Source organism: Daktulosphaira vitifoliae, unplaced genomic scaffold, assembly GCF_025091365.1.
Source record: "Daktulosphaira vitifoliae isolate Bord-2020 unplaced genomic scaffold, ASM2509136v1 Scaffold_2, whole genome shotgun sequence".
Lineage (NCBI taxonomy): Eukaryota > Metazoa > Arthropoda > Insecta > Hemiptera > Phylloxeridae > Daktulosphaira > Daktulosphaira vitifoliae.
The window spans coordinates 11,330,645-11,346,415 of NW_026099573.1; the positions used below are offsets into that span (position 1 = coordinate 11,330,645).

The following is a 15,771-nucleotide window of genomic DNA, read 5'->3' on the forward strand; positions in this document are numbered from 1 at the left end:
ATACTTTGAAATGATTATGCTTACATTGTCTCTGAAATGAATGGTAGAACACTGTAAAAGAGTGCCCATCAATTTGTGTGGATTCCACGTTACCGAATTTGCTCTAAGAAAATAAAAACAATATTATTCATGTTATAATATTTATTGGTGTATCTTGTGTTATAGTGGCAAACATTTTTCTTGGCTTACAATTATGTCTACATGTTACACTTTTATTTTATTTTGTAGGATGAGGATTCTATTTTATAGCAAAAATTGAAATAATGTCTTAAATAATATTTATTAAGTATGAAAAAAAAGTTTTTTTCATAATTATTGTACCTTGAACATTTTTTTTTTCGAAGTACAATAATTCGATCTAGGTATGCGTAACTATTTTAGAATAAAATGTTATCAACTGTAGGCAGTCGTTAAATTTTTATAGTTTCAACACGTATTTATTTTTTTTTAATAATACCAGTAAAACTTTTATTTTTCGTTGTATAAATAATTACAAATACAGATGATATTAGTCATGTTTAGAATAAAATATTTTAACTGTAGATAAAAATATGTTTCCCTTGAGATGTTAGTAATCGATTTATTACAACAAAAAAAAAACGATTTGTATTTGCAACTTATGGACCCGGGACAGTTATTTACGATTAGGGTGTATAACGAAGGCTTACTTGGAACTCGTTTAAAACTTAACGTCCATAGAGTTCCAAATAATCTGGGATTTGGAACGTATGTTAATTCAGTTCCCCTATTGTGTAGGTGAACCGCAGGCGAGTAATGTGTATTGTATGTTTATATAAAAAATAATAATAAGTTCAGTTTTTTAAGTGAATTAAAAAAGTAAAACGGGCTATTTAAAAGAGAGCTGTTGAGTAATTTGTTTTATCGGGTGTATAAATTAGTTTTCCTTCCTTTTTTAGAAAAGAATGAGATGTAAAATCGATATAAAAAGAAATGAAAATATTCTCAAACTTGTTCAATTTAGGTTAATCAATATAGACACAAATGATTAATATAATGAAACTCTAGTGCAAGAAGAGAAAAAAGATGCGACATTTTTTTTTTAAATTGTCCCTTTTCTTATGTAATATATAATATAAAATATTATTTAATTAATTAATTATGGCACTTTTAAATATCACGAGAATATTCTCATGAATGTTTCCGAAATCGAGAATATGCCTTACATCACTATACTTATTAATTCGTGAATATGATATTATCACTATAGAATATTTGATTTTTTTTTCGTATAGTCTGTGGTTACACTATAAAACAACTAATTAATAGCATAATTAATTTTTATCACGGTAACGCGTGAGTCATAAATCTTACATGGTGACATAGTTTATAATTGATTTTAAGAACTTTAAAAAAAACCGGTTTTTGGTGAGGTACCGGTACTTTAAAGGGCTCTATATGTTCTTCGTCAGAAACTGTTTTAAATCGTTTCTTAAAGGTTCTACTTGAAAGGTTTCGTTCCCTGAAAAGAACTTTATTTAATTTTGTATTAGGTAGAAGTATTTAGACGTAACTCCTTTGAATATCTAAACCATTCGCTAGGATTTATTTTTCATAAATATGTATTCGACTAATTGTATTATAATTATGTTTTTATAATTTCATCGTATCTAATGAATTAAAAACTACACAAATTTCAAAATAAAGGAGTGTATAATTTTAAAAAGAAAAATTATATTACTGTTATTTGAATGTATTTATTAATGAAATTAAATGTTTTTTGAACTTGCAAGGGTCATATAATACCGGGTGAAATGTCGGGCAAAAGGCTAAACTAATTTGTATCGCGCTGCTTTTTTATACACAAAAAAAAGGATTAGGATTAAATTGATTGCGGGATTTTAGGTGAAGGGTTTGGCGTAAAGCTTTTTTTATTTACAATTATACAATTGAAGGGAGTGTTAGGGGAAATATGGTGGTGGAAGACGTTTGATTAATGAACGAACATTAAAATTCAATTAGGTGCTCGTCTGCGTTTCCCCAGAGCAAGTGCATAATAAGAAGGGTTCTGTGGCAGAGTTATATGTCCCGTTTGTCCTCTGAGAATGTTTATCGTGTCGTCTACACTTGTGTTTACACACACACACCCTCGTCTCGTTTATCGTCCACCCACACTCGTCACTTTAAAAGTCGCAAGGGACTCATTACATGTGTACAGTGTAACTATGTCAGGATCGTTTTTTGATACTGCATGCTTGAACAGGTGCAAATTGTTAATTGTAATTTTAGTAAAAAGTATCGTTGAGATCGTTTGAATTTCGTTAAAATCGGTAATTGATTAGTGTTATTTTTCACGAATACACATAAGATTATTTAACTATTAGCAATAAAAATTGTATAATGTACATTATGTAAAATACAATAAACAACCATTTTTATTCTCTAAAATATTAAAAACATCACTAATTGTCCATATTCAAAATAATAGAGATTATTGGATCACTCGTGGCTAATATTATTTAAGAACTATTTATGATTTTTAAATTTATTAATTGCTTAGAGTTTTTATTGTTATGTGTATAGATCAGGAACGTTAATTTTTCTCAATGAGCATATTTACATTGTAAAGGCTACTATATAGGGCCGAATGTAATGTGGGATTTCTTATCACTCAATTTTGACGTTGAGATAGGCTGTACCTTATGGGCCAAATCAATAACACGGAATTTTAGACGCACAAATGGATACTGCCCGTTAATGACGTCTCTGATCGGGGTACATGTACAATTTTATGTTTCACATACCTCTCGATTCCGGTTAATCGTGGATGTCTGTACTTTCTTGATAATAACAAACCGCCACCCCAAGCAGCATCAACGTGAAGCCAAAGCTTGTATTTTTCACATATGTCGGCTATTTCATTGATTGGATCAAAGGCACCTAACACTGTCGTACCCGCTGTACATGTTACAAAAAATGGTATGTGTCCTTTGGATTTTCTCTCTAAAATTAATCTTTCAAGTTCTGCCGGTATCATGCGTCCTCTTTCATGAAAAATGTTCAAGAAACAAGTAAATAATTAATATAAGTTATTCAATATTGTTAATATAAGATTTATAGTGTGAGTTTTCCCTTATTAGAAAGTCCAATGGCGTATTTAATGTTAAGTTCCCCGGGCAGTACTAAATTGCGCCTTATTAGCAAGCACTCAGAAAAGGCTTGTGAAGCCTTCCCTGGAAACTAAAAAAAATGTATAAATATACATTTTAGCGAAGAGAGAAATTAGGTTCTTCATATTTTTTTGATTATAGTAAAAAACTAAAGTCATATTATGAATAAACTGTAAAAACATTTTGTTGTTCATAGTCTTTTTCAAGTTTTGTATATTTCTATATTGACAATAGTTAAGTAACTTTATTTAAAAACTTGATATTTTAGAAAGATCTTTTTGGATGTGATGATAATTGCTAGGTGAATTTGTACATTTAATAGAGATGAACGATCACTTGGTGGTAAAATTGTGTTTAAAACACACTCTTATTCGTTCGGATACTTATAGTTCTAAGAGGGTTTTTGTTAGTGAAAGAGCATCGCAATGCACTTAGTCTGACAATATGCTTTGACACTTTAATGGTGTCGTCCGAGGGGTTAAGTATTTCTACCCTCGGTACAACCTCATGGGTTAACCGTAAGGAGATTTTCATGATTCTTCTGTAATCTCAAAAGGATTACTTAGAAAATATATTTTCCTTATTATGCAAAGTCTTGTTTATATAGCTGTAATTTATAAGAACAGTAGAACGCAATACTTAATTTATCAGATATTCATAAATATATATAATAATAATTAATATAATAATTCGATTTTTATAATGAGGTTTTAATTACTGTTAATGTTACCATAACGATAACATAATTAAAAAAATTAACACTAAGTGAAAAAAAAATGATTTTCTATTTTCTACCTTTCATCTGACGGTACATCGACGCAGTTATCTTGTCCTAGACCACATACAGACGCACAGCTCTTCACAGAATAGTGAGACTGTAAAAGAGATTAAAAAATCAATGTTGGATTAAATATATTTTTAGCAGTTGCTGTACCGTGCGAAATTTTACTGATTCATACCCAAAACCTTTACGAGACTGAATAACATGTATATTTAAGGGTAACACCTGACGAAATTCCCTTACCAGATTTATTCGTTTTTTATTATCACTCTTAACATACATTTTCCACACGAATAGAGTAGTAATCGTTCTACAAACTAGTAGTTCAAAATTTAAATGATATTTAATTTTAAATACATTATTTTGTTGTTGGTAAAAATGTGGAATGGTCGATTTTTGTAATGCAAACATTTATCGCGGAATGATGTATTTTCTTCAATATTAATTTTTACTATCTGTCAACAATTTACTCGGCTATTATAAAAAAGTCTTTATTTCTAAAGGAAAATTAAAAAGTAAAAACCCTTTTCAAACGGCGTTGGAAATATACTGGAGGCGGTAACTACTGTTTTTATTCATATGGGTATAGTGCAGTTTAATTTCTAATTCAGTGTATAAAAACACACGATTCAATTGTTTTCAATAGAATTAAAATTTATTTAAAAAAACATGAGCTTTAGGGCAGCCTTTTGTTAGCTCCTGATTATTGTCTAGGTCTTTTGTTAAAGTCATCTATGGCTGGAAGTGGAATAGTACATATTGAACTGAGTTAGTTAGACAATAATACTACTGTTTAAAATTATTTATGTGTATATAAAAATTTAGTAGCTCATTCTTAGAAAAAGCATGTTAGATTTTACAAATGAAGTAAATAATTATTTCGCAAGAAAATATAGCTATTAAATTTATGATTAAGCTGAAAAATAAAAGATTTATTAACAGCCTCTTGGTCAAAATTATTTTTCTGACAACTGTAAAAACTTGACATATTGTAATGTTTGAATTAAAATTAAAGGCATAGAAAACATAGCGTACTTGATTTGATGTGTACATGACTAGTTGTCCTTTGATCGAATGAAGACCTTGTTCTTTGTAGCCAGGAAACATTTTGTGTCGAGCCGCGAGAAACGCGTATAAATTAGATATTGAACCTCCTAAAAATGACAAAATTTAGATGGTTTTTTACGTCAATGAATTTTTATTTATTTATTAATATTTATTTACCTGGTGCTAAAATTGAATCCCCTCCCTTCCAACCAATAATTTCCCGCATTTTGGCCAATACAACACTCTCCATTAAAATAAATACTGGTGCTATTTCATAAGTGAACATATTAGTGTTGGCTGTTGCTGTTAGCCATTCACCCGCCATAGAAACAATGTCCAGACCACATGATAATTGGTTGAAAAATCTTGGGTGGCCTATAATGAATTAATACATAATTTTTTAATAAAATTTAAACACATATTTTATGACGAAATATTAGTGTTCTGTCGGACATCAAAGTTGATGTCGCATAATAACTTATTATTATTATTATTATTAGTACTGATAATATTGAATTTTAGATCATCAGATTTCATAGGATAATGAATTAAAATAATCAGTTTATTATTCCTGAATAATTTATATGTCACATGTTCCTGAATTGTTTAAATTTATTTAAAACCAATGTAAATGCCTATTCTCAAAGAAGAGTTAAAATGTTACAGTAATGTTGAAGGAAGTCTAGATGTCGTCAAAACGGAAAATCATTGATTGCACAGAATAATTTTGAATAATCTAATTTTTTTGCTATTCTTTAAAATAATAAGATTTTAAGTCGAGGGTATTAAAAAAAGATATTTTTGTTTTTAAACGATAGTTAAATTAAAAACAATTTTAAATTAACTAAACATTTTTTTTAAACCTTTTCAATTTTATAAAAAAATAATAAAGTAAAAAAAATCAACATCTCCTTTAAGGTTTTCTTTGGATCCAATTTTGGACCAATACTTTGAAAGTCATAACATTTTTATATCTATGTGGTAGAAGAGGAACGGGCAAAATGTCAAATGATAAATATTGTTATACCTGCACCTCCCTTCAATTTTATATGTTAAAATGAAAATAACTTCCAAAATAATGGGTCAAAAGTTGTTATCGACCAGTAATTTTTTTAATTAGATCATTTTTCAATTATAAATTGAAAAAAACATTTCTTTGAAAGCTGTTTTTTTTAATTAGAAAAAATAAACTTCGAGATCGTAAAACGATATTGAATTAGTTAATAGATTAGCTAAAGGTAATGGGTGATAAAGTTTTAAGTATCAAACAAATCTACTAAAAAAAATGTTATTTTTATTACTTTTAACTATACTATAAAATATTCATAAAAAATGAATTAATTGACCTAAATAAAAAATGGAGAATTAATAAAACTTTTTAATCTTAAAAAAATTATTTCATTTTTTTTATGTAGTTATAAAAAAGAAATGATAAGAAAAACTATATATAAGACGATAATTTTATTACAGCTAATATCAATTGAGAAGATTATATCCATTGTGACGGGACCTAGTGACAAGGGTAATGTATTAAATGTTAATTATAAGAAAAAATATATCTTAAATCTTGTTTGGGTAAATTTTGAGTTACTTAATTTTAAAATTCTTAAAGATGTATTAAATGTTATTCAATATGACTTTTTTGTAATATTTCTTATTTTCTATACATTTTTTTTTGGAGAAATAATTAATAGAATAGGCTGGTTTTAGATCTTTTTCAAACATGAATCTGTGATTAATATTCATAGGTGATATATTAATTTTAGTAATTTTTATAGAGACTAAAGCAAATTTAAAATGTTTATGGTATAGAAAGCGATATTTATGCAGTAATAAAAATAAAATTTTACTTTTTTTTTTATATTAACTTGTAAGTTTTTACATATAACAAAAAAATCATTCTCCAAAGGAGTTATAAAATATCTTTTAAAAAATCAGCTTTTGAATATTCCATAAAAATTTATGTTTTAAGTTTCACCCAAAAAATGTTTCCAGAAGAAGGAAGAGTTAAGGATATTTTTTAATTTAGTTTTATTTATGTTGAATATTTTTAGTATAATTTGTTTACATACTTGTCTAAATAATCTATTACATCTTAATATATTAATGTATCTGTACACAGATTAATAAATTATAAAATAACTATTTTAGCGGAAAATGATGTCAATTAATTTGAGTGCAATTGCTATTTTTTGGAGTATAATGGTATTTAGCGAATCTGCGCCAAATATTGCTGATCCTTTATATTTGTGTTATATACCTGCGGCAAAATGTGCAAAACAAAATTTTGAAAAATGTAGTTTTGGCGCAAACTTCAAACCCTCAAATAGCCAATATTTGTACAAGGTATGATAATGACTATGATATTAATTGAGATTTTTGAATATTGATACATAGTTTAAAATACTACAATTTCATTACTTTTATGATATAAATTTTATTTTGAATAGATATTATGTGTTCCAAGTATACTAATTATTGTTATTAATAATGATTTTGAGCAATATCATTTAAATTACTTATATTTAATAAAGATCTTAAAAATAATTTAAACTTAATAAACGAACTTTTTCAACATTTAAATAGACTAATAAATATTCTCCATTAGTAATTTTTCCTAATTTACTAACAAAGAAATTATTTCTCAACCTTAAATAATTAGATTTACTGTCTTTTTAGCTTCGTTGGGAAGCTGAGAAAGTATTAGTTTAACTATGATGTGTTTTTTATTATTTTTTTTTTTGTGTCTGTTACCCACTTTTTTTTAGGTCTCACCGAACCAATATCTTTCAACGATATGTCCAAAGATCACAAATCGTATCTAGTCGAAGTCATTACTCTCAAAAATTGAAAAAAATTTCGTTGTTCCCCGTTAATGGGGGAAATCTCCAAAATAATTACAAATTTTAAAATCACTAATTTTCGATATTTTCGAAATTTTTTTTACTTAAAACTGCCATAACTTTTTTAAAAATGACAGAATCAATATAATTTATTTTTTTATAGATGCATGATGTCTTTACCTATTATTTGGTATATTTTTTTTTATAAATTTGACCCTTTACGTGCCCACAGGGGGGGACTTAAAATAGATATCATTATACTTGTTACAACTATAGCACGTCCCCACTGAGCTGCTACCCTTCTGTGCTGGGTTTTTTAATTTATAATTATAAAAATATTCTAAAACCTAACTAATTATTACATTATCTTAGAGGAGAGTCAATTTAGATAATTATTTTATGTTAAGTAGAACATTTGTGGGATTTACATTTATAATTATATTTTACATACTATTTATGATTTTTGGTTTTGTAATTATTTATAATTATTCAATTAGATTAACTTGTTTTTATTTTATTAATTTATCTCCTTATTATGTTTAATATAATTTATAGGATAATTATATGATAAAGACTCAGCAAAAATCTACAAGTAATAAATTTGAAACAAGCAATGGTGTTTGTCGTGATTTTCATTCTGATTATATATGTACTTATCGCGCAAATTATAGTGATATAAAACTGTTTTGTTTAAACAAAGTAGAACCTATTACTGAAAACCCTACTACACCAGTATTCACATTGTCGACTAGCACAATGCCTCCAATGGACAAGTCAAAAATTATGAACACAAAAACAATGACACCTCCTATGACTTCAATACTAGACTTAAGTTCACAATCAGTTAATGCTAAAGAAGAAGAATTCATGTGGATAGGAGCATTTATGCAGGTTCCATTAAAAAACCCGTTAAACTTGTTAGTTGATATGGAGAAAGTAAGAAATGGAAGTCTTAGTAAACTCGTTACTAATCAAGCCATTGAAAATTCAAGAGAATCGTCATTTGTTGAGGATGGATTCAAGGAGAAATTATTTGAAATACCTCAAAGGTTGCTTCAGCCTGAATTAAACGATATTCAAAATAATCAAATTGAAAAAAATTATCTTAAAGCATATAACATAGAAATTACGAATGATCTTAATAGTGATGACATGATGATAAAAAATGACGCGACACAAGAACAAGAAGTAAAAAATAGTCCCATAAATGTTCATGTAAATAAAGATTTGAAGATGAATAATGATCAATTCATTAGTAAGATGAAAGTTAATGAAGACTTAAAAGCTTAGTAAAGCTAAAATCAAAACTTCAATTTAAATTTTAAATATAGATTATCATCGCTAAAATATAACAGAAAATTACATTTCAACTAAAATTATTTTTTAATTTTGAATAATTTTTGTAAAATATTTATATCTATACTATGGTCTATATATTATTTAAAAGTTATTATTTCTTTTATAGTTAATATATTTCCCGTAAAATATAGTTTATCATATATAAATTATAAAGTTTTATTCATTTCATACTTTTATGATTAAAAATTGTTAATGAAATTTTATATTACTAATTTCTTTTCATTTAAACATTTTTTTTTTGCTTTATATATTACAAGTCAAAAGTTTGAATACACAAGAAAATGGAATTTTTTAGATTATTAATTTATTTTATCAAAGCTGATTACTTTATTCATCTAATTAAGTATTTAGAATATCATTAAAACTTATTTTTGATTATCCTTTATGCTCTAAAAATTTAATAAAAACACAAAAAATAACTAAGTATTACATAAACTAAACTGCTTGAAAGTTGTCAGTTTTTATTTATTTGGCACTTAATATTTATACTTTCTGAGTGAGAAGTGATACTAGAAAGCATAATTTTTAGCCTTTAAAATTATTAGTAATGATCTAAAAATTTTTATACTAGTGACTAGTATACCAGTATAAATTTTATGAGCTATTTTATAATTATTTCCCAATGAGAAACTTAGAACGCTTTTCCTTACGCAGTCTCTGAACCCTATACCAAGATTAATTTTCATTTAAAGCACACTCAAAAAAATGTTTCTTAAATTTATTTACTGGGTATAATTTGTAGTACATTTTGATACATTTTAAAATAATTGTATTTTAAATTGTGAAGGGAAGTCTCAGGTTAGAGTAAATTTAGAATTTCAAAATCAAGATAAGACAGTCCCCTTTATTTAGGTCTCTTATTTGTACATAGAAAAGACCCAAAAGGATACTTAGTTTAATACCATTATTGTTATAATATTAAGCAAATTAATTCAAGTATACTTTATTACTTCAACAAGATACAATTTGTGATATTTTGATATATCGTTGAAAAATATCGGTCAGGTGAGAGCTAAGAACAGTCATAGAAAAAAAAACACATTATAGCAATATTAATAATATTAATAATATTGCTAATAACAACCTTAAAATTTAAATAACTTCAGTTTTTTAAATTAAAACATATCTTCTTATTGAATTCAATCCTGAGATTGGTTTGCAGCAAATCTCCTCTTTTTCCTATTATTTACCTTCCTATTTGTTCCTTCATAAGAATTACACCCTTGGTTTTTAATTATTTGTTGCATATAATCTAATGTGGTCATCCTCTAGCATTTTTACCTCCTACGCAGCCTTTTATAACTAATCCCATGTCTTAATGTATGTCCAAATTATTCATTTCTCATTTTCTTGATACTATTCCATAGAGTTGTTCTGCCAAACGTTCTTTCTAGTACTTCTACATTTGTAATCATATCAGTCCAACTTATTTTAAGCATTCCTCTGTAACACCACATCTCAAAAGCTTCTATTTTGCTCCGTTTCCCTTGGGTAATTGTCCACGTTTCGCTACCATATAGCATTATATTCCATGCGTATGTCTTCAGAAGATTTATTCTAGTGCGTTAGCTAATATTTCTTGAAGTAAAAAGTTCTCTTTTTTTGTTAAATGATATTTTAGCATGGCAAATTCTATTTATTATTTCTCTTTTACTTTTACCATCTTAACTTATTATGCTTTCCAAATATGCTATTACTGCTGTATCGTATGAGAACCGTAACACATCAATTTTCGTACCAAAATTTATACCAAATGTATTTTCTCTCTTATTATGTCAATTGCCTTTTGAATGTATGCGTTGAATATGCTAGGTGAGAGAGTAAAACCCTGCCTTACTCCTTTTTTATGCATGCTAACTATTCAATTTCGCCAAATTGTATAATAGCTGTTTCCCTCTGGTAAGTTTAAAGAGTAGTCTCCTTTCAGTGTATTCTATACCCGCTCTTTTTAGCTTCCTAAATATAAGAACTAGTTGAAATTATCGAACTCATTTTTTATGTCAATAAAAACTATGTATGTATGCTTATCTTTTCTCAATAATTGTTCTTAATGCCAGTATTGCTTTCCTTAAAACCGTGTTCTTTCTGAACCCAAACTTTTCTTCTGATAATATGGCTTCGATCTTATTTTTCATTCTTCTTGACATAATTATTGTCAGTATTTTTGACAAATGTATGAGTAAGCTAATTGTATGATACTGACAAATTTGTTTGCGATTACTTTTTTCGGAATAGGCAGAATCAAACATTTTGTAAAGTCTACAGGAAGTCCTCCTAAGTTAAATATTTTGAAACATATATATTTAATCAACTAACAAACTAGAAAATAACTGATCGATAACAACTTTTGGACTAGTATTTAAAAAAATATTATTCATTTATAACAAGGTAGGTAACAAAGGCTTCTCCTTTGGTCTTAATATAAATAACTTTCAAAATATTGGTCCAAAAGTTTTTATTTACCAGTTATTTTCTAGTTTGTAAATAATTTACAAACTTTTATTTAGTATCTTACTAAACATATACATTTCTATTTAAAAAACTTAAGTAGTTGAAATTTTAAGGGAGGAAAAAGAGGATAGAGCTATATTACTGACTGTAAAACTGTAAATTATAGAACGTGAAATACTATTAATTTCTAAAAATTTAATTTCGATTAATGAATAATGACTATAGAAAAAATACCGTTAAATGGGCTAACACGGAGTAGATAAATATCTATTAAAATTTTAGTCATATCAATCTACAGTACTAGTAAAATTACAAGTGTCGTTAAGAATCTCAAAATTGTTATCAAAAATTAAGTGATGAAATTTATAAAATATGTAACTCCCTCAAATTTAACACCCCACATCAGTTTGCCCATTGATGGTACCTAATAAATAAAATATCTTAATAGTTAGTTAGTTCCATTCCTACAAGCATTTAATACATAAAGTCGGTATAACAAAGATTGGTTCTTATGTATTCCACGCTGCACCACAAAATTGAAAACTGTTGTTTAACTGAAATAATGCACTTATCTAAATGCTTAAATATAATTATTGAAGTAAATAAATAGCTATTTTAGTTTAGAGCATTTCATAGTTTTAAATTATGTGTACTTCAAATTGTTTTTTTAATATCCATATTCTGTTTCTGGTTTATTTGCTACATATAGGGTAATTAAAAAAAAACGCTACACGTGTGTAAGATTGTGCTCATAAACCGTATCTTTTAATAAGTAGAACAGTTAAATTTTATAAAATTTCATGGCGCGCAAACATATATAATATTGTAGTCATAAAATTTTTCAGCTAAAAGAAAAAACATAAATTTATTGTTCAAAAATTGATAATATAAAAATTAATGAAATATAAATTACTGCATATTAAACTCTATGTATCCAGTAAGATTATGCCAATTCAATTGTTTTGGCACTATAACTAAACTGTAACTTTTATGTTCAATAAGATTTAATTATTCCTTTAAGTGTAGTGTACTATAATTGTTGGTTAAAGGTTTAAATGAATTATTTGGTATATGATTCTGTTAAAATTAATAGTAGTCAAAACAAAAAAAGAAATATTACTATCAAATTTAAAATGAACTTTATGTAATAAAAATTATTTAGCATGATGTAAAAATATTTTATAAATCGTAAATTATCATACTTAAATTGAAAATTAACTGTTATTAGTTTTGGGTTAATAAAAAATGACTTTTTTAACTGTGATCTAAGTCAAATTCAAAAGATTTTTTTGTACTTGTTGTTCATATTAATATTAAGTCGAGAAATATGTTAAATTAGTAAGATTTTATTACTAGTAAATTGCTATTTATTTTTTATTTTTTTAGTTACACTATTTTAATTATTTTTATTTTAGTGTATAAAATGATAGCGCTACAAGATAGTTTCAATCTACTCACAATATTTTAGTTTCTATTAACATTTCGAGAAGGTTTTGAAGAAGTACACAAATTATTTTATTGTTATCGTTCTGAAGAAAAATGTCAATTGAAAAATTATATAGATTGTTCATTTGATTCTTATATGGTACGACAAAAAAACTTATTATTGATCTGAAAAATTCTACAAATCAATTAGTTTTAATTACTTCAATAATTTTAATCTTTAGAACTATTATGAATCAGTAGCAACAAATGAACAAATTAGGAAGACAGATAGTACGCTAAAGTAAAGAATAAATTGGAAATATTCTATTTAAATAAGAACAAAAATATACCAAATGAGTGGTAAACAAAATTAGCTTATCAACCTACAACAAATTTAATGTGCTTAGACCAACATTAGAATCAAGTCGATCACATTCGATTAAAAGAGTACCTACAACATTTGTTAAAATGCATCCGTTTCGAGGGCCAAGTAATCCATTTGTAACATCAGAAACAATGACCACAACTATTGAAGAACCTACAACAGAGCCCAATTGTTCATATTCAACAAACATAATCGTACCAACGATTTATGTTAGAATAAGACTTAAAACAACACAAAAGCCAAATAGTCAATTCATCAAGTATCTATCCCACAATTGAACTGTTTATACCAGTTGAAACAAAACAAATTAAACCCAATCTCAAAAAGCAATTTATTTGGATTGGAGCATTTTTAATAATTATTTGTTTGTAAAAAAATGTTTATAAATAAACCCTATTTGATTTTCAGACTTATTAATGCAAATTTTTTTAAATTTTTGTGATGATTGCATGTGTGTTCGCACTATTAGGAATTTGGTGGCTTTGTTGATTTTATCTATTTAAAATTAAGCGCATTTAGGATGTTTTATCATAACAGTTGTGTAAATTCCTACGAAAAATACAAAGCTCAATATAGTAACGTTATTGTATTTCTAGAATAAAAAACAAGCGGGGAAATAGAGTTGATGGTCCCTACGGAAATTACGTAGATAGAAAGCGATTAAAAAGATAGTGTGTTGAAAACATATCATTTTACTGCTGATCGATTTTTAGAGGGGGCTTAAATGATAAATAACAAAATAAAAAAAAAAGATAAAATTGAAACCCGTGGCACGTGACCCTTTTGGTGGTCTTGTCATTCATTCGCAAGTCTACGTGTTCATTGATAAGATTACTGCACAACAGCGGTGCGGTTTTGAATAGTAGCTTGTTAGATGTCATTAACACTGAACTTCCACTGGTGAGCTCTCATCAATCATGCACAGGAGTACACCACGAACTTTCCTGTTTTCGAAAAACCTCAACCCTAAAGCAAAATTATTGACTTGGTAAATTGAAGGAGAGGTGAAGTAGTTTTGTAAGTGTTTTGAAAATCGTCTTTTTTCTATTTCATTTCTGACATTTTAGTTTAATTATTTATTAGCCTTGAGTAACAAATTATCTTTTTTGAGTAATGTTAACATTTTAGATTTGCTTATTCATATTTGTTTGCATTTTTAGTCGAATTTTTTTAGTTTTTAAACAAATATTTAAAATAAATTTAAAAAAAAAAGAAAAAATTGGATTGTAGGCTTTATGATACAAATATTTATGAATCAAAAATTCTTAACTAATTGGCGTATTAATGAATTTTCTTGTGTAAAATTTTTTGAAAAAATGTTCTGGTTTAGAACTACTTAAATCATCAAAGTTTTCAATCATTTAATTGTCCTTCAATTATTTGTCAGTACATTTTTGCGATTGTAGTTATTTCTTTCAATATTTTATTACTATCTGTAATTACTATTATTGTTATATTGATTCTTTATTCAGTATACTCACATATTGTCAATACAAATAGAAACCGTCGAATTATAATATATTGATAAACCGGATGTGCTTGAAATGTGAGTTTTCCTAACTTGAGGTTTTACTAAATTTTTCAATTCATATTTATACGTTTTATTGTAATATATAATACCAATTGTACTCGACACGAAATTAAAATAATTTCTAAATTATTGTTTAGATTTAAAATTGTAAAGTTTTGGATAATTACGGTTAATTTTAAAAGTGTGTTTCGCTGTGCGCAACAATTAAGGCAGTAACTTGAAAAATTCAATTTTAAGATTATGAGGTATTACTTTTCTTATAAAAATTTTCATCGAAATATCGAAAATTGATTGGAATCGGAATTGAACTACTTCAAAAATGTATAAACACATAGCGTGTAATCAGAGAGTAAATTTTATATTTGATTTCCTGAAAAATGTGGACAAGTGATATAATACCTTGCACATATATCGATATGTATTTAATTGATGTATAACATCAAACTTTTCTCTCGACAATTTTTTAAATAATTCACACATAATGTTTAAGCTTCTGTTACTATATTTATACTCTATACATCATGTCCACGTATTCAACATAACATTTAATGAATATATTGTATGTACAGAGGGTGACTGGGACGGCAGAAACCACAAACACGTGCCAAATAACAATAAGACTTTATTGAAGTTATTTTCACTTGCAGATTTCAATAGTGATATCGCAACATAATCGTAGAGGAAGACCAAAGTAAATAAATATTTCTAGCACCCTTCTATAAGAGCCGATAGTGTTATCACACACAATTCACGATATATTTTGAAGATCAGATTATAACGGAAGTGTTCTGTGTCTTACAACTAAGGAAAATATCATAACA

General features: G+C 26.7%; 2 protein-coding genes across 6 annotated transcripts in view; one reads left to right on the forward strand and one right to left on the reverse strand.

The window, feature by feature from the left end:
* The window catches only part of LOC126897550 (glutamate decarboxylase), a 33,929-nt gene that overhangs the window by 4,736 nt on the left and 13,422 nt on the right, over positions 1–15,771 (reverse strand). For all 4 annotated transcript variants that reach the window (XM_050671240.1, XM_050671236.1, XM_050671237.1 and 1 more), the window contains exons 4-8: positions 5,134–5,331; positions 4,945–5,063; positions 3,924–4,003; positions 2,763–3,002; positions 25–103 (exon numbers count right to left, since the gene is read on the reverse strand). In XM_050671240.1, the coding sequence (XP_050527197.1) occupies positions 25–103; positions 2,763–3,002; positions 3,924–4,003; positions 4,945–5,063; positions 5,134–5,331 (716 nt within the window). The remainder of the gene's footprint in view (positions 1–24; positions 104–2,762; positions 3,003–3,923; positions 4,004–4,944; positions 5,064–5,133; positions 5,332–15,771) is intronic.
* On the forward strand, positions 5,338–9,101 carry LOC126897551 (uncharacterized). Of its 2 annotated transcripts, XM_050671242.1 has the most exons (3): positions 5,338–6,478; positions 7,108–7,302; positions 8,355–9,101. In XM_050671242.1, exons 2-3 carry the CDS (start codon positions 7,114–7,116, stop codon positions 9,087–9,089), a joined length of 924 nt encoding a protein of 307 aa, XP_050527199.1. In that variant the 5' UTR covers positions 5,338–6,478; positions 7,108–7,113; the 3' UTR covers positions 9,090–9,101. The 2 variants fall into 2 exon arrangements, with proteins under 2 accessions (XP_050527199.1, XP_050527198.1); XM_050671241.1 differs by lacking the exon at positions 5,338–6,478 and having other exon boundaries at positions 6,975–7,302.